The sequence below is a fragment of the Rousettus aegyptiacus genome, unplaced genomic scaffold (assembly GCF_014176215.1).
Source record: "Rousettus aegyptiacus isolate mRouAeg1 unplaced genomic scaffold, mRouAeg1.p scaffold_m13_p_3, whole genome shotgun sequence".
In the NCBI taxonomy this organism is placed as follows: Eukaryota; Metazoa; Chordata; class Mammalia; order Chiroptera; family Pteropodidae; genus Rousettus; species Rousettus aegyptiacus.
The window spans coordinates 142,465,436-142,484,014 of NW_023416306.1; the positions used below are offsets into that span (position 1 = coordinate 142,465,436).

An 18,579-nucleotide genomic window follows, 5' to 3' on the forward strand; every position below is an offset into this window, starting at 1 on the left:
CACTGCTTCTCAAGCTTTAACCTGCATATAGGAATCACTAGGGGATCAGGTTAAAATGCAGATCCTGATTCAGTAGGTCTGGGTGGAGCCTCAGATTTCTAACAGGCTCCCACATGATACACACGTGGCTGATCTAAGCACCATACTTCTGAATTGCAAGGTAATCAGAATGGAGAGAATGAAAATAAGTGGGAAGAGACCACTATTTCCCAAAAAGTGTTCCCCAGAGGATGAACCCTGAAGCTTGCTCTAATAAAAAAAGATTCTACAAAGAAGGTTTGGTAAATACGACACACGCCCATCCTGACAGTAATATATTGGGTATTAGCGTTTTATTGAGACTTTTCTTTGTTGGATTGTCACTCAGATGTTCATAACAGTGAAGGCCAACTTTTCAGCAATGAAAATTTATCCCTGCTGTCAGGGTCTAACGTTCATAACAGGCCATCTGGAAGGTACGGGGAGAAGAATTACAGGGTAGCAGGGGCTCAGGGGTGCGCAGAGGAGAGAAACTGGAATGTGATGAACAGCATTTTGTCTCCAGTACAACAGCAGCAGAGGTCTCTGAAAAGTGAGGACGTTCCCCAAATAAACCTTGTTAGGGCATGTGCACCAGTAAAGCCTGACACTACTTGACAGTACCTGCGATAATGCCATCAGGCATCTGTCGAGCCTTATTCTAAAGATTTCTGGACCTTTTTGAAACTTAGCCCAGCATCAGCAGTATGGTTCTGGAACCAGTGGGATAAGCGTACTTGTGAAAACCTGAACTTGAAGGCATTTTTACTGCTGGTGGCTTCACTGGCAAGAGCAGGAAACCACAGAAGCTGACTTGACCTCGCTGCTGAAAGGAGGCCAGCTTGACAGGAGCATAATGCTACTGTCCACTGACAAGTGATTAAGAACTGCCTGGGGGAGGCTGGGCAGCACTGATCCTCTCACCCGCTGAGATGGAGCAGGTGAGACCAGAAGGAACCTCAGGGTTCAGATAACATGCTGGCGGCAGTGCTGAGTCATCCGCCCAGTGCCTCCAGTGTTTGGCTGCCCCAGAATGGCTGTTAGACTCCTTTCATAGGTAATGCAGCTGAGCAGTAAGTTTCAGTGGGAGACTGGATTTCAAAGGAACCCTCAGTGAAGAGGAGAACAGAGGTCATTCATCCTGGCATGCCTTAATCGTTTGAAAAGACTGTTACTCTCTCCTCTCTGACATCTAAACTTGGCAGCAGAGGGTCCAAGCCATATGGGGCAACTTGTGCAGAGATTAGAATGACACTAGAATTGGCCATGAAAGATGCTCTGAAGCCTCTGCATTCACAGCTGCAGTTTTCTATCACCTCAGCTCTTCATTGGATGTCTGGTCACTCAGTCAATCCCAGCTGTTGCATTCATCTCTCAAATTTACTAGGGAGGAAAACGGGTCAATTCTGTTTTCTCTTTATTAGCCTTCGATTTTTTTACTTTTGCAAATATATTTGAAAAGCTCTGTGCACGTGGTGACTATTCCAAGGACACTAGTTAGGGGATAAGATGGAAACACATGCCTCAGGATGGCAGGGGGCCACAGGTTGTTCGTGCTAATGCTGTTTTGTGAGGCTCCCTGCAAGGTGCAGGGTCCTTTCCCAAAAAAGAGTGATGGCAAAAGAATCCAAATTAGTTTCAATAGTCATCCAACGAATACACGTTTCCTCTGTTAAATCTGTCATCAAATAGCCTCCCTATTGGATACACTAAATACACTTTAAACTCACAGGGAAGTTATTTGGGAAATCAAGATCAATTATATCAGCCCCCACATAATGCCATGTGTCTAAGCTACTACCAACCGTGCTGCAGGGTTATCTTTTTATTACATTCCTCTAGGTTCCCCCATTCCAATGTGTTAATTTTAAAGAATTTAAGAGCTAGCTTCTCATCTATAATGAGAAAGATGTTACCCTCTATTTTTATATAAAACACTTTAATTGCTACTAACATCATTGAAGTTAGCACATACACAGGAAGGAGGGTGTACTCTGGAAACCATGTATCCCCAAAAGGCAAAATACTTCTAAAGAAACAAAAAGCAGAGGACATGGGTGGGAGGGAAGCTTGAAAAAAGTTGTGTTCAAGGTTTGTTTTGAAATTCTACCTGGGTGTTCTCCACCCTGGAGCTGGGGAGAGGTTCTTAACCTTCATTCTATGTAGTCCATTAACCAGACTGCACAGGGCCTAATTTATTCATCTGACTTTAATTCCTCTCCTGGATTCTATAATACAATCCAATGTGGTTGATGATTTTGGAAGAAGAATGCCTCTATACATACAATGTCTGGAAGATAAAATAATGACTTCCATTTTTCTTGCATTTGAAGACTTCAGATTTCTCACGGAAAATAAAACGGCCACATTAAAATCATTCTAAGTTATAAGTAATGTTAGAAATTAATTTGTCACCTTAGGTCTTGCTTAGGGACAGGAGAGACTCTGGAACCCACTAGTCCCTGTCTTTCCAACTAGCTGGGACACAAAAACTTTATCAAAGTCCAAATTCCTTGTTCCTTGGGTAAGAGAAATGATGGCAGCAGAGATCAATTCACTCAGCCCCTATTAAGAAGCACATTTGGCTGGCAGAATGGATGTGCCTAATGGTAGGTTTCAGTACCTGGAGAGACTGTAGCTATTCCACATCACAGATGGGGTGGCAAAATGGAAATGAGCTTGGAATATAACAACAACAACAACAACAACAACAACAACAACAACGAAACACATCCTTTGCCTAGAGAGGAAACTCAGCCCTGGAATGAAAGGAAGGATACATTCACCCCATTCAGGAGATCGTGGAAGATTCACAGCACCGTTCATTATTGGAGATACTCAGGTCTTGCCAGTACTAAGCCACTGCTTTGAGCACATGGTTCTGCCACCAGAGTCTCTGCTGCAAATCTGAATTCTGCCCTCTCCTCCCGTCCCCCTGGACTTGTTCTCTGGTGACCATCTAGGACATGACTACAGGGCTGAGCCTGAACCGCCCTTGTGCTGAACACATCCGAACACCCTGAGAAAGAAGGCGAAGCAGACAATCTGCTTCAATCGGGAAAGCTGTCACTTTACCTTTTTGCTTATTGAGAAATGGCAGAGGGGGCGCGACACCAGGACCTTGTAGTCCAGGGACCTTCGTGGCCGTGGAGCTTTCGCTGGAACTCTCTGCAGGTTTCTGCAGCCCTGCGGGCTCTTCGGGTGCCAGGGCTCCATCTCCGGAGGGCAGCTCAGGACCAGTTTGGGGGGCAGGCGAGGGGAACTTGAGAAAGGGGCCCTGTTCGGCAAGGCCCCGCCTGCTAGGTGCTCGCTCCTCGGCCCTGGCGCCAGGCTCCTCCCGGATGGCGTCCAGGGCACCTGACTTCATTGAGGGTGAGTCCTGCTCCCGCTTGGGGCTCTCTTCTGAGGCTGAGGACGCATCGCATGATTCGATGATGAGCTCGCTGTCCAGCTCAGCCTCGCGCTCCTCCCTCAGGATGCTGTACTGGATGGACGGTGAGGCTGGCGAGGGCGGTGGGCCGCCCACGTGGCCAAAGGTCACATAGCCAGAGGCAAGCGCATCCTCAGTAGCCAGTGGGTCCTCAGACACGAGCTCAATCTCCGAGTCCCCTGACTCTGCACTGCTGGCCTCGTGGTCCAGGGGACTAGGGATGGTCGGCAGCCCGGACCTGGCCTTGACCTCGGGTCTGTCGGCTACCTGGCCCACTGGCCGTGGGCTCTCGGCTGTTTCATATGATAACCCCTTTGCTTCTTTAATGGCAGTGATCAGCTCATCCTCCGAGATGCTGCATTTCCCCTGGGATTCTGCAGCAGATGGTTCTGTCGTTCCACAGAGCAAAGAAGAGTCGGAGAGGCACACACACCCGGACAGACAGATGGCCAGAAAGAAGAAATAAAACAAAGTTCCATTAGGGGAGATGTTTTCTCCCTGGTTGAGAAACACATATCTCATTAGCACAAAAATAGTCTATTTCCAGGGCTATGCTGGGAAGACAAGCCACCTGAAATAAAAGGCTAATTACTGTTGTGGCCCAATTAATCAGTGTTTTACTTACCTATCTATCTTACTCTAGCTATTTAAAAAATGACCCAGCAATTTCTTAGCAACAGCATCACCTCAGTTGGTTTTTCTGTTTCAACATGAAAAAGATTCTAGAAGTCATTGTTTTAATTTATGATTTACTCTCCCAGGAAAGTTCTCCAATTTCACAGATTTCATCAGATAACCTGATGGATATAACTCTAATGTAGCCCACCAATATCAACAAATCATCTATTATTCCATGTGCATTGCTGTGTGTGTTCCTTCCTTTAACAAGACAAAAAAGAAAAGCTACTTTGGATCCTTATATACTACTCACTTTCTGAGCTTTACATTTCCCCTAAGAAACAATAATTGTGCCCCTTTTTAGTGAAAACTGTAACTAGGTGGAGCCACATAAGAGTTCTTGTTCACTCTACCAAGCCTGCTGTGCAGATGACCATGGGGCACAGTCCCACAGAGCTCCTAATGTGCAGCCCACAGCTATTCTTTTCCCTCTCTGCACCTCCTCCTGAGAAGAACTAAATCCGAGAGTGCCCCCTCCCCCACCCCACTGCCTCCTGGGTGCATGCCTTCCTTCTGCCTCATGTTTATCCAGATGGTCCGAAAACCTTACTGGCAATCTTGCTATTATTTCCGTCTCTCAGATGAGACTACCTGGGATCACCATGACAACACTTTTCAGGAGCTTGGTTTTCCCTTGCTTTATTTCAGAATATCCTAGATAGTGATCTCTGGCCCTTTTGTTAGCGAGAACTACTCTGGAATCGTCGTTAAGGGGTACAGCGTTTCTCTTGGGGGTAATGAAAGTGCTCTAAAATTTACTGTGCTGACAGATACACAATTCTGTGAATATAGTAAGAGCTACTAAAATGTCCACTTTAAATGTGTGAATTGTATGGTATGTGGATTATATTTCATTAAAGTTGCCTGAAAAAGAAAATGGAGAGATGGAAGGAGGCTTTTTCTCTGAATTAGCACTTGTAGGAGAACTGCCCTTCCTGTATGAGACCGCAGTATGAGCGAGAAGAAACTCTAATTATATTAAGCCACTAAGAACTGGAGATTTGTCTGAATCTGAAAGAATGTGCCCTTTCAATCTGGATTCTGCTCTGCTTGCCTAAGTTCACTGATAATTCCCAGATCACTTTTGAGTTCTGACCCATTAACAGGATACTGCAATTGTTGAGAGCAGGAGTTATGACAACCTAATGAATTGTGGTGGTCATAGGGGTGAAAAAGAGAGGATATTCAAGAGACACTGAAGAGAGGAAAACCATAGGCTTGGGGTCTGATCCATGTGGTGAGTGAGGAAAAAAATGGGGTGCTGGAGGTCACTCAGAAATGGGTAGCTTGAGTGAGTAAAACAAAGACGTATTCCATATCCAGAAACATGGAAGTCAGAACAGTGAGCTGCTCTGAGCGAAGAAAAGTCTTATTTTGGAGATCTTCCCTTTCTGTGGCTCATACTCTCAGTTTCTCATGCCAGAAGCCTCTGTCTGATTATTTAAACTGCTAGGACTGACCAAACTCCTGCCTCTTCAACATTCCCAGGAGACTACAGAGCAGGCAGGCAGGTAGGCAGGACCTTGGGCTCAGAGGGCTACAAGTGGCCCTGCTGGGCAGCCCAACCTGTGAGCAAGCCAGCCAGGTGATACCAGGAGACCGCCTGCTGCTCACTCATCCTGCACAAACTAGGAGCTCCTGGGTGGTTTGTATTTGTTTGTGATGCTCTTATTAATGTCTGTCTCTTCACCCTCCCCCAGTCTCCCTGGCTGCAGACAGAAAGCACCAAGAGGGCAAAGGGCAGCCAAGGTATTTATGTTCACTATCATTTCCGGGACCTAGTGCAGTGCCTGGTACACAGAAAGCATTAGATAAATACAGCTCATATGAGGACTAGCTCAGCTCCTCATTTACTTAGGAGTAAGGATGCTACCAGATGGCTGTGGGGTGTGGGAGGAAGGGGCTTGATGCGTTTCATCTTGGGCAAGTGAGGTGCTACCTTAAAAAGAATCCATCCTTATTATGAGTCGAAAAAGACTCAGTAGATATTATAGACATTGCCCTTCATTCTTAATGGAAACTAAAAGTTTAACAAAGTGCTAGGAGGAATCAGGAAATAATTTAGAACAAAACAGAAGTTTTCCTACTCTTATTTAAGACCTTATGGGCCTCCAGCTAAGATACTGGTTATTATGTGTCAAAACTGACACAGCAAAGCTAGAAACAGTTAATAAAGATAATCAAAGGAATCTAGAAACTGAGGAGGTTAGATTGCCCTACCTGGAAAGATATGTTTGCTGCTGATGTTAATTATGATGATATAATTAAGAAGGATAAAAGGAAAGGTGAACATGAGCCAGTTTACCAAGTTACAGTTGTCGGTGTCCAACTGTGAATGACATTGTTATTCAGGCCTGCCCTTTGCACCTGGCTCATTTTCCACTCATTACTCAGAGGGATCATCTGAAAACACAAATCCAATCCTGCCAGTCTTTCCTTCCTTCTCCCCACTCCTGCTCCATTGACCTTCTAGCTGCAATGTGAATACACAGGGCATTCGCAACTCCGGGCCTCTGCGTTAGCTGTCCTTCCTCAGCTATCTACATGGGTTACTCTCTCACCCTATTCAGGTCTCTGCTCAAGCCATCAGCAGAGAGAAGCCTTTCCTTACCACCTCTCCATCACTCTCTTACACTCTATCTTGCTTTATTTTTCATCACACCCATTATAACTACCTGATTTATATACATATATATGTAATTATTATAAATATAAATATATGTAAATATATATGTATGTGTATATATATATAGTTCGTGTGTACGTCTTCCTACTAGAATGAAAGCTCCTTGCAGGCAGTGATCTTGCGTTGCACCACTGTATCTCCAGTGGTAATGATGAACAAAAACATAAATGACCCCTGCTGTCATGGAGCATAAAATCTAGTTAGACGTCTGGATTACTGTCCTTTCTGAGGGCAGTACCTCCAGGAACACCCATGGTGGCTATCACGTGCTCTGGGTGTTTTTGTCAAAGGCAACGTGGTGCCGATAGCCATAGTCCAGTACATCAGGGCAGTTACCAAGTTTAACTAAAATGCTCTGCTTACACTCACGACTGATCTTTGCTGAGAAAAATTTTTCAATGTTTAAGATGTGAAAATGTTTGCCTCTGGACCTCAGGGTATATTATTAAATAAGATGAAAACAGTTATGTGTGTTGGAGAAAGTTACAAAATGAAATTATTGGAATTAAAGAGAGTATATTAGACTCTTTGCTTAAGTTTCAGGGTCTGTGGCTAAAACTGTTCTAAATTAGAATTTCTCCTGATTCATAATTCACATAATTACAATTATCCCAGAATTGATTATTTCCTCACTTATTAAACAATGATAAACAAAGCTCCTTTTGCTTAGAATGCTTTCCTTTCCTTCAGTTTCTGTGCAGGATTATTTGTAATTCTTGGTGTTTGTCTTATCTGTCGGCACTGGAAATGGCAGAATGACCCAAGACCCAACAGATGTAACAAAGCTCAAATTTTCCAGAGTCTATGAGCAGAGTGTCACATGATGCCAGAGACTCATAAGTTGGAAAGGAGGTTAGGTTAAGGAATATCCCAAATCTCAACCTTTGTACAATGGGCACAAGACTGAAAAAGTTGTATGTCAATTAAATCAATTAAGCTGAGACTTAAGGGGACCCTCTAGTATTCTGAATGCAAATCTTCATTCTTCAGCATTCAGATTTCCACATGCTGGTTTTTTCCAAGGCAAGAACACCAGTTTCCTTACCTGTTCCAGAAGATGGGGGAGTGACGGATCCTGGGCTGTCATCCTCAGGCTCTGAGACAGTGACAGTTGGGACTGTATCAGGACTTGGTTTCAGACAGATATCTTGCTTTTCGGGGGTTTTCTCTTGGGTAGCAGTTTCAACGGAAGGCTCAATCTCAGTAAGTGTGATTTTGACAGGGGCAGTGATCAGAGGCACCCTGTGCTGCTCTTCAGAGAGATCATCTACATAAGTTGCAAATGTTGATTCTTCAAATAAATGGTCCTTGAGGATTTTTCCCTCCACAGGAACTGGTTTCTCTGGCTCACAGACCTTTTCGGATTTTGTTGAAATTTCTGTCTCCTTATTCTTAAAATCCAAGTCTTTCTCTTCCAACGTGGGGCGACTCTGCTCCTGATATTTCACCTCCTCTGGCCTGGTTATGTCAATGTATTTGTAGGCTTCTGCTTTCATCTGGTCCAGGGGGTCTGCTAAGATCTTGCTCACTTCGATGGACTCTGCAGGAGTCATCTCTATTCCAGAATCAGAACTAAATAAGCCACGAGGCTCTGTCCCAGGCACATCTGGTAAGGAGGGCCCGGGGGTGCTCAGTTCCTCAGGGGTCTCTGACGTGGTGGCGTGGCCATTTTCCTTTTGAAGAATTCCTGTGAAATACGTAGATTCCTCCTGAGATGGGTAACAGATGTCGGAAATCAGAGACGTGTAACACGTTTTTTCCCCACCTCTGGATGCTGTTGAAAAGGGATGATCTATGGCACTGGAGACATCTGCTGCCCCTAGGAAGCAAAACAGCAGCAGACGGTGAGTGGGCTCCAGGCTTTGGTTCTCCCTTCCACCTAACCCACCGCCCACACCTGCCCTAGGGAGACACGCCATCCTTTCCCTCCAAGACTTCGCAGTTCCCTCACAGCACTGGCATGTTCATGTTCCTTGTCTCCCCAATAGTAGCCCACGGCACTGATATTTCCCCGGCAGCAGACCACAGAGGCTCACGTAAGCTGTCACGCCCAGAGGAGTTGGAGACAGATCCCAGAGGACTAGAAAGTTGATATTCGATATCTACCACCTCCGTACACAGTGACTTGGCCTTACTCAGTGTTACTCAACAGATGCCCTCTTTGGATTACTCATGACTCTTTAAGCAGAGGTGGATATGTAGGGCTAATTCGGGTTTGTAAGTACAACAGGAAAGTAGCCTGGGAGAGGCACTGTCCTTGGAGACTCCGGAGACCCTCTAGTTCAGCCCTTTCCTCCAGGGACTCCTGCTCTGCCTGGGTGGACAACATCTCTTCTCTGTTTAAAGGTCCTCAGAGAGAGGGACTCCTACTTTTCTGACGGCTCATCCCCCAGTGGTATCACCTTAATGCTGCTCTTCCCGATTCCTTCACTTTTCCCCTCGCTTTGTCTCACTCTTCATTCACTCATTCACTCATCTACTGCCCACCCTTTGCCTTCCAGGGATATTCAGAAGGACTCACCAAGAATTTTTTAGGGCCACTGGTGGTGCTAAGAGCAAAACAAGTTTCTAAATTTCAGTCTATTCAATATTTTCACCTGGCCTTCATTCTATTCTTAAATCAACCAAAGGTTCATTAGTAGCAAGCAGAAGAGGAAAAATCTCTATTATTTTTCTTACTGTAAAATGCTATCAGAGGAAGAAAATAATGTTTATTGAGGTAGTACTATGTGCTAAGCAGTTGGATTTGACCTCATTCTCATAATTATTTTATAAATTAAACCCCACACTATCCACACACATACAAACACACACACACACACACACACACTCACACACACACACACACACACACACAGAGCTCTTAAGATGCACCCAAAGCATTCTAGATTATGACACGAACTCGTAAAAGTAATAAAAGTAGTAGCAGTACTGTAATAGTAATAGCTGATATTTGAATGCTTGCTATGTGTTAAACATAGTTCCAAGCTTTTTACTAATATTGACTCATTTAATTATCAAAGCAATCCTAGGAGATTGGTACTATTATTAGCCTCACTTTACAGATGAGGAAAATGAAGAACAGAGGGCCTAAGTAACTCATCTAAAAATCTTACAAGCAGAAAGAGGCACTAACTCCATTAGCTTTTTGAGCTCTGTCTTGCACTCTCCAATTCAAACTCTGAGCTCTGGTTAATATAAACTACCCATCACTACTTTATCCTTCCAATCTTCACCTTTTAACCTCAAGTCATTAAAGTTAAGCAGCTTTAAACATCCCCTTCTTCATGATGAATTTGCTGACCACACCCATCAGGACCTGACCCCCTCCTATTGTTCTCCCTTTTCTTCATACAGCACTTCATTATACTGCTCATGTGGCATGTATGACATACGACTTCTCTATATCCGTGTTATTGCCTAGTAATTTGTCAGCTCCTGGAGTCTGAGGCTCATGGCTTGCATACTAGGCACCCAATACAAAATTAATAAACAAATGAATGGACCCATCGATCAATCAATGGACTTATTCTATGCAGCTATTGAGAACAAACCAGGACTAATTGATGCAAGTTACAAAGAGAATGTTTTTAATCTATCAAGTGAAAGAACAGAATTTAAGTTATCCAACGAGACAGAGCTGCATCTCAGAAACGAGTGTTTTGATCCAGGTGGGCAATCAAATAGACAGGGGGCTCAGCGTCTGTCAAGGCAGGCTTTTGGTGGAAAGTTGGATGAGCTAGAGAAGTCCTTTCCAATTTTTTATGTAATTTTGTACTGCTCAACTGCCACTGTAGTCAGACACAACTTGCTTTACTTCTTCCTTACCTGTAAAACACAATATCATCTTCCTCGAAGTGAGGCCACAGCATACAGGAATTTCTCAGATGTATGGTAATAACTGAGAGAACAGAATCTAGAGTACATCTAAATTATTAGAGTCTATAAATAGAATCAATCAAGAGGAATTCGCATCCCTGAAATTCTTATCCTACCATCTCTGTCATGTTCAGAGAGCCCAGCATGAAATGCAAAGGACCCCTTTGCCATACTCTTCAAATATCGCCAACTAGAGGAAGAGGAACGAGTGACTTGTGCAAATTACACATTTCAATAAGACCATGTCAGAACCCTCAGAAAAGCAACAAATAATCTAAATACTTTGAATGTGGCCATGTCCACTCTTTCTTAAGTTGCGCTAAACACTCTGAAAGATTCTCTTACTGAATTTGAAAATGTACATACATTACAGGGTGCCTAGCAGTTAGAACTCTTGAAAATAGAAAGTCCTTCTAGGCGGCAAATTATGCGATAGCAGAGTCCTGTGGGATTGCTGGGCCTGGGAAGCAGAAGGAGCCTCAGGCTCAGGAAAGCCCATTAATTCCTGTCAGTGCTTCCTGCAGAGCTGCCAGATTGGGGACCAAGAGGGAGAGGATCAGCCAGTTACCCCAGGTAGGAACCAATCTCGTTATGTCGTTAAATACGAATTCACTAAATAAAAGTGCTCTCCTTGTCTAGACTAGAAATTACTACTTTCTTCATATAACAAAAGATTCCTTGGAGCATCTGACTTCTTTCTCTCTGGATATTCCCATGGCCATCTAGAAGTCTGATTCGTGTGGCGGCAGATACACAGTGGGTGCACTCACAGGCGGGCTCTCAGGAGGTGACTGGGACAGGAGGGCACAGCAAATTCAGTTACCTGGATGAACTTAAAACGAGACTGATTTTCAAATTTTTGTTTACGAGTAACTTTTCAGGAAAGTACTTATAATAAAAATTGAAGGATCCAAAGATCACTATTTCTAGTCAAAAGCTAAGTGGAAGAAAGATGAAAAAATTAAGCTCAAACTATTGCCATTGAATCACATGTGGTGAGAAAATCAGGCTTTTGTAGCCATCAATGTCCTAGATCAGAAATACTAATCACAAGCTAGGGAAATTCAGTAATCTCATAAAGGATGTTTTATTTTTTTAAATTCTCTGGCAATCCTACAGAATGAGACGACAAAGATGCCTTGCTGAAGATGGTTTTACTTTCCCCAAGAACAGTTTCAATCCTGGAATTCTAGTTCTCAATTCTGACTAATCCTCACAGAATCGAGATCATTTGATTGGTGGCCTACAGCTTAGGTTTGTATTCAGGCTGTACTACTGTGAGTTGTGAGACTCTGGGCAAGATAGCTTCTCTGAGCCTCAGTTTACTTGTTTTTAAAATGGGAACAATAATAGTTCTTGTCTTATTTGGCTGTTATGAAGATTAAATGAGATGATACACACAGTACGCAATAAATGAAAGCTGTAGATTTTATTCTTACCTCTATTTTGCAGGGAGGACACTCATCATTTACAACATATCACCTATTTATTAATTTGATACTTTATAACTAATTAAATGTAGCCAATCCACATTCATGCTGTCCTTTAGGATCTGCCTTGGATGCTCAAGTCCCTAAAGTGCAAGGTCACAGCTGTCTGCAGAACTCCATGAGCAGGTGGTTGTTTGTTAAGTACTTTCTAGTGAGACAACTGACATAGATCCTGTCACAATCGTAGTAATGACTGACAAGTATGAAAAGTTGAATTTACCAACACGATATACAGAAAATAAATTACAGTGTTCAATACCCATGGATGAGCTTTCCCCCTTGTGGATGGAGTCCATTCTGACTCCTCAAGATAGAGATAAGGGGTCCATAGTTTAAGATGACACTTTCATAACTCAATAAAGCCCTACTGCTCTGAAATGGAAACCTAGCGAATGCCATAAAGAATGATATCACTTATATGTGAGATAAACCTAAAAGCAACAAATGAGCAGGACAAACAAACAGAGACTCATGGACATGGACAATAAATTAGTGGTTACCAGAGGGTAGAGGGGAAGGGGGAAGGGGGAGGAAGGAGGTAGAGGGGGTAAAATGGGTCAAATATGTGGTGACAAAAAGAAATCTAACTATGGGAGGTGAATACACAATGTAAATATATATATTTGCCTTACTGTTAAAATGTACAGCTGAAACTTATTGGATTTCGTTAACCGATGTCACCATAAAAAATAAATTAATTCGTTTAAAAAAAAGAGAGGAAAAGAAAAAAAAATACAAACTGATTATACCAAAAGGTTTTCTTAGCACACAGGTTGATATGCTCCATTAGAGAAATATCTGGATTAAAAAAAAAAAAAAAGGCAAAACACCAATTATTGTTTGAATAGAGCCAATACTAACAGGCATAGGTGACACTGGTCCCATTAAATTAAGAAATACTTTTTAAAAAGGGGCATAATAATAATAAAACTAGAAGGATAGTGGGAGTGAGGAGAGAGATGCACATTAAAATTCAAGAATTAAAGACCAGAAACAGTGACCCAAAATCACTCTGCAGTCCCTTCTTCCAGAGCCATCTGCCCTTGAGTTGCCCGAGTGATGGATGGCAGTAGCCTACACAGAGGTTAGGCAGTGAGACATTTTCCCTGAAACTCCCACTCGTCTTTTCTGAGTGCTAAGAAATCAGCAGGCCCACAGGGTGGAGTCTGTGACACATTTGACAACAGAGCCATCTAGGATGGATGGATATGCCAGGGAAGCTCCAGGAGCCTCTAAGTCACCTAGAAAACACTCTCCTTCTGAAATTAAGTGGCCTGTGATTTAACATGACAAATGGGTGTTGAGAAAACAAGGTACACTCATTCTTTAAAATTTTACCTATGCGATTGGTTAATAGAGTTTTTAAAAAAATGAGACTGCATTCTCTAGCAAACACTCTAAGCCAAAGCTGATGACATGCTCGGGAGGTTACGAATATAAGGAACTACTCTTTCTTTCCCCAGCTCGCTGCCTTATTTAAAGCTTGCCTGCCTGAATAATAGATTTAGCTGTTGGGATTGCAAGATTAATATTTAATAAAAAATGATTCGGCAAGTTTTGGGGTTTTCTTTCCCTCTCTGAAGAGCTGGGGCTTGCACTGCCTGTAGAGTTTTCACTTCAGCTGAAAATTCTGTTAGAGAAAATAATCTGGTCTGGCAGACAAACTGCTATCTAAGTTTCTTTGACAATTCCCAACAGTACCTGAGAAAGCATAAGAGGCAGAGTGCTGAGATGGAATGGGAGCGGAAGTCCTAATGAGCTTGGAAGTGTGAGATATTTTTTGCCTGCTGTCCAAAAAGTGAAAATGTGATTCTATGGCTTTCTTTGGGGGTCAATTTTTTGGGGTGGGATGTTTAAAATTTACTTAGATCTTAAGAAAAGGTCCTTAAAACCCTATGTAGAGTCTCATTGCTTTTTTTAAAATACAACTTTATTGGGTTCTTTTTGGTAATTCGCAAACCATAAAATTCACTCAAAGTGTACAATTTGGCAGTTTTGATATATTCACAGAATTATGCAACCAGCTCCACTAGCCATTCAACTAATTTAGATGCACTCTGCTCTTCATGTTTTCAGTACAGAGGAAGCTCTATAACACCTTTACCACGCAAAGAATTACTTTTGGAATAAAAACAAGAACTACCTCAATCTATTGATCATTTGTTGATAGAATTTTGCTGTCTGATTTCCAAAAAGAAAAATAATTGTTCTTGGTCACATTTCCTCAATGCTATGTGTACATGGATAGTAGCAAAAATAAATAAATAAATAAAATGTGTACTATAAATTTCTATTGGTACTTTAATGGTTCTTTGCACCCTTACCCTACACAGAATCATCTAGCTAATCTCTATAATTCCTTTTAAATGAACTTTATCCTTCTAAACTAGACTGTTCTCACCTTCTACTTAAATGATTACGATAATTTCCTAAAGTGTTCTCTGACTTCCAGCCTCACCTCTTCTGTGTGCTACTTTGCATACTGCTGACATATTTGTCTCCCTAAACATCACTTTTACCATGTCATTTCATTATTCCAGAGCCTTTGGTGACAATTTTTGCCCATCCATTGGCTTAGAATTCAGCATCCTCATCAATGAGGTCCCGTCTGCCTTTATAATTTTATTTCTGAGACTGCTAAAGAAACACACTGTTCAAGCCCACAAACATTTGATTTTCAACTTCCATGCTTTGGCTCAAGCTCTTCCCCTCAACTGAAAGTCTCATTCACTTCTCCTTAAATCCAGATAAAGTCTGTGATGATGTCTTACCTCCTCTAGGAAGTCTCCCTCTAAACCCCACTCCTCAATGCTTTCTCCCTCATCTCTACTCCAAGGGCTGTGACCATTCTTTTGGGGTTCATGAACTTTTATATTTGCTGCCCCGTATATTAGTTGCATTGGAGGACAACTAAAACATGTAGGGATGTGAGTTCTTTTTTTGGTTTTTGTTTTTTCTAAATAACTGCATAATTCCAAAATGCACTTTTTGGCACAGTACTGGGTATATTTCATAAATTTGAAAGACATTAAAATCAGATGCAAAGAATTTTCACGATAATTGTCTAAGACCTGCATCTATCAGAACATACTGAAGAAGATCCTAGAAAGAGAATTTACCTCGGTCTGGAGTGATTCACACGATCAAGCTAAAGCTAGAGTTAGAGTTTCTCATTAGAATGTTACTTTATTTATTTTATTTTATTTTATTTATTTTATTTATTTTATTTTATTTTATTATTTTATTTTATTAGTTTCAAGTATACAGTGCATTGGTTATACATTTATATAGTTTATAAAATGATCCCCCAAATGCTCTTTCTCTCCTCTGGCTCTCCACCCAGCCCTTACATTAATGCTAAGTGCATTCCCTATGCCATGCTCTCCATCCCCATGACCCTTTATCAACTACTTCTTTAACCTTTCACCCCATTCTCCCTGCTCCTCTGTCCGTCAGCAGGTTGTCCTCTATATTTGTGAGTCTGTTTTTGATTAGTTTGTTTTTGTTCCTTCGATTCTGCATATAAGAGAAGTCACATGATATATGTAAAAATTTATTCTGCTAGGTATACAGAAAATGACCCCCAGAAATTGCCATACTAATCAAGAAAAGTGGCAATAAAGATTAATGTCCTTTATCAATAACAACATTCATTTGGCTTCTCTGAGATATCTGATCTATGGGCCAAGGTAAACTGTGTGTTTAAAGGAAGACAATAACTCAGTAGTTGACGTGCTAGAATTTGGAAGTATTGATCCAAGTGGCTCTGAGTGTTTGGTCAGAAAACTACATCAAGATTTCTTTTCTTCCTGTTTTCTTTCTTTTTAACCCCAGGAAGAAAAAGGACAGTAAATAATAAGCAATAAATTCAAAACATGCATAGTTTCTGACATCAATGCAAAATTTCAATCAACTGCACATTCTAGTATAATCTACCTACATCATGATCAATACAATGTGTTTTTACAAAAACACATTGTTTTTCTAGGAATTTGGAGAAGTGTTTCTATTGTGAGGAAGAGTTGCTTGCACTGTGTCTTTGAAAATAGGTATGATTTTAGGCAGAAGGAAGAAGTAGGGAGTTATGTTAGGGTTAGAAATAATATTAAAGACAAAGGTGAAGTAATGAGTAGAAAAGTATCTCGGCTCCAACAGGAGAGCTTGGGAAGCAGTGGGAACTCAGGCCAGAAGGGATGGTTGGGATTACGGAGCCAATGTGATGGTTTCATAGAGGTGGTGGGAGACAAGGATCCAGTGGTTATTTTAGAGCATAGAAGTACTTGAACCATTAGTCTAATAATAGCTTCTACAATTGCAATATACAGGTTTAGTAGTCATGTCAAACGAATGTGTGATTTTTTAATTATAAAGAAATAATACATGATTACTATAAAAATTTTTTAAAACATAGAAGTACACAAATTAAAAAGAAGAATCTCTATCCTTACTCCTATTTCTCAGAAATAAGAACAGCTATTTGGGAAGTTGTAGAAATTTTATTATTTTCTTTGTGAGTAGGATAATTACATATATTTATATATACTATACCAGATATATATATTCATATATACTGTATACACTATACTAGGAACACATATATTCTATATACTATATACATGTATATATACTATATGTGTATATTTACTATATATATGTATACATATGTACATATGTGTATATATGTATGTACTGTATACATGTATACTCTACTTACTATATGAAGGCCATACTTTCACTTAGGTATACAGAGAGCTACCTTATATTTTTAAAAGTCGGTATTCCATAAAATGAACAATCTAAAATTCAATCTAAGCATTCTCTTTCTGTTGGACATTTATGTTGTCACCACTTTTTTTGTCATTATAAATAATGCTGCAATGTATATCTTTGGAGTACATAACATTTTAATGAGACCACTGAGGCTCAGCAATGTAAATATTGTTAAGTGTCTTTTTACTGTACTACACAGTTATTTGAAAATGGACTAGTAAAATACTCTTCTCTGGCATGTCAAACTGAAAGAAAGTGAAAAACGTATCAAAGGACAAGATTCAACAATACAGAGACTAAGAAAAAGAGTGCTTCCCACGGAGGCTATGAAATATAGTGACCATGCACCAGGCCTTGCATTTAAGTAAAGCCTGGAGTTCTAGGCTCCAGATAGAATAGCTCTCAAAGGGACTGGAGATGGGTTCCAGAGCAAGTCCCTTTACTTCGGAAGTGCCCCGTTAGGAAAATTTCACAGAGTTGAAAGAATTTAAGCTCAACTCAAGGATATGGAGGATTTGTGTAGGCTAAAGAATAGGTAATCAATTTCCAAAGACAGAGGGTTGATGCTTTGATGTTCAGCCCAATAAATTCAGAGAGTTATTTGAATTTCTACATATTCCATTTAAACTTTAAACACCATCTCACAGTCATCCTTTTTGATTTGACTGAAATGGATCTGTCATGTTTGAGGGCAAAAACAGGCTGCCTAAACAAGCTAGTATGTGAACAGTTAAAATGGTGTAAGTAAAACTCTAAATAAATAAGAGCTTGCAGAAGACATTGCATTTTTTTGTTTTGTAAGATTTCATAAATTGAAAGCAGAAGCCAAAACCAAATGTGTCCTGGAAAAGGAACCAGTAACCAATTACTATGTCAATAAATCAATATAAGCATTAAATTTTCATGGGTTTTTTTTAAACTTCTAAAAATAATCTGCAGACATTATCTCCTGTATCTGGTGAGAGTCCTCTAATCATGACTCCTAAGAATTGCACTTCGTTTTAGTTAAGGACTGAATTAACAGACTGATCTCCAAACAAAAGTCAATTCCATTTAAGTGCTGTTTTTTTAAAAAATTTAATTAACAGCTGGAATTTAAATATGTTCCTCAACACAAAGTGGTTTTCAAAGTAAATGCTTCTTAAAAACAACCGTTGGAAAGAAATCAGAGAATCAGGTTTTCCCCTTCCTGAGTGTGCAGAAACAGGCCGACGTCAATAAACTTTGGTTCTATTTCTGTTTTTATTATTTTTGCTCCAAACTTATGTATGTTATTCAATATATAATTTTTTATTTACCTTGAGGTTATTAACACAGATTCTCTTATATTTGGAGAAGAAGCCAAGGATTAAAACAGAGCTATCCAGTTGCCTGTTACCTACTGGTCACTGTCGGTTGACCCCAGAGAGGCCTGGTTTTTGAAAATAAACCCCTTTAAAGAAATTCTTTAATACTTCAGATTTCTTCTCTGAATGGCAAGATGGATAATTTCAATATTATTTCCTAACATATTTTTATATCTTATACATGAATCTTTTCTTCCTGACTAAAAGAAATGAAAGAAAACTTAAAATTTATTGAATACCTGCTTTGTGACTGCCAGTCACCATGCTAGGTCTCAATCAATG

At 40.8% G+C, this 18,579-nt stretch overlaps 1 protein-coding gene across 1 annotated transcript in view; it reads right to left on the reverse strand.

Moving 5' to 3' along the window:
• Window positions 1-18,579, reverse strand: part of RTN1 (reticulon 1) — a 159,205-nt gene that overhangs the window by 71,174 nt on the left and 69,452 nt on the right. Inside the window, exons 2-3 of the mRNA XM_016162407.2 lie at window positions 7,858-8,631; window positions 3,094-3,837 (exon numbers count right to left, since the gene is read on the reverse strand). Coding sequence (XP_016017893.2) covers window positions 3,094-3,837; window positions 7,858-8,631 — 1,518 coding nt within the window. The remainder of the gene's footprint in view (window positions 1-3,093; window positions 3,838-7,857; window positions 8,632-18,579) is intronic.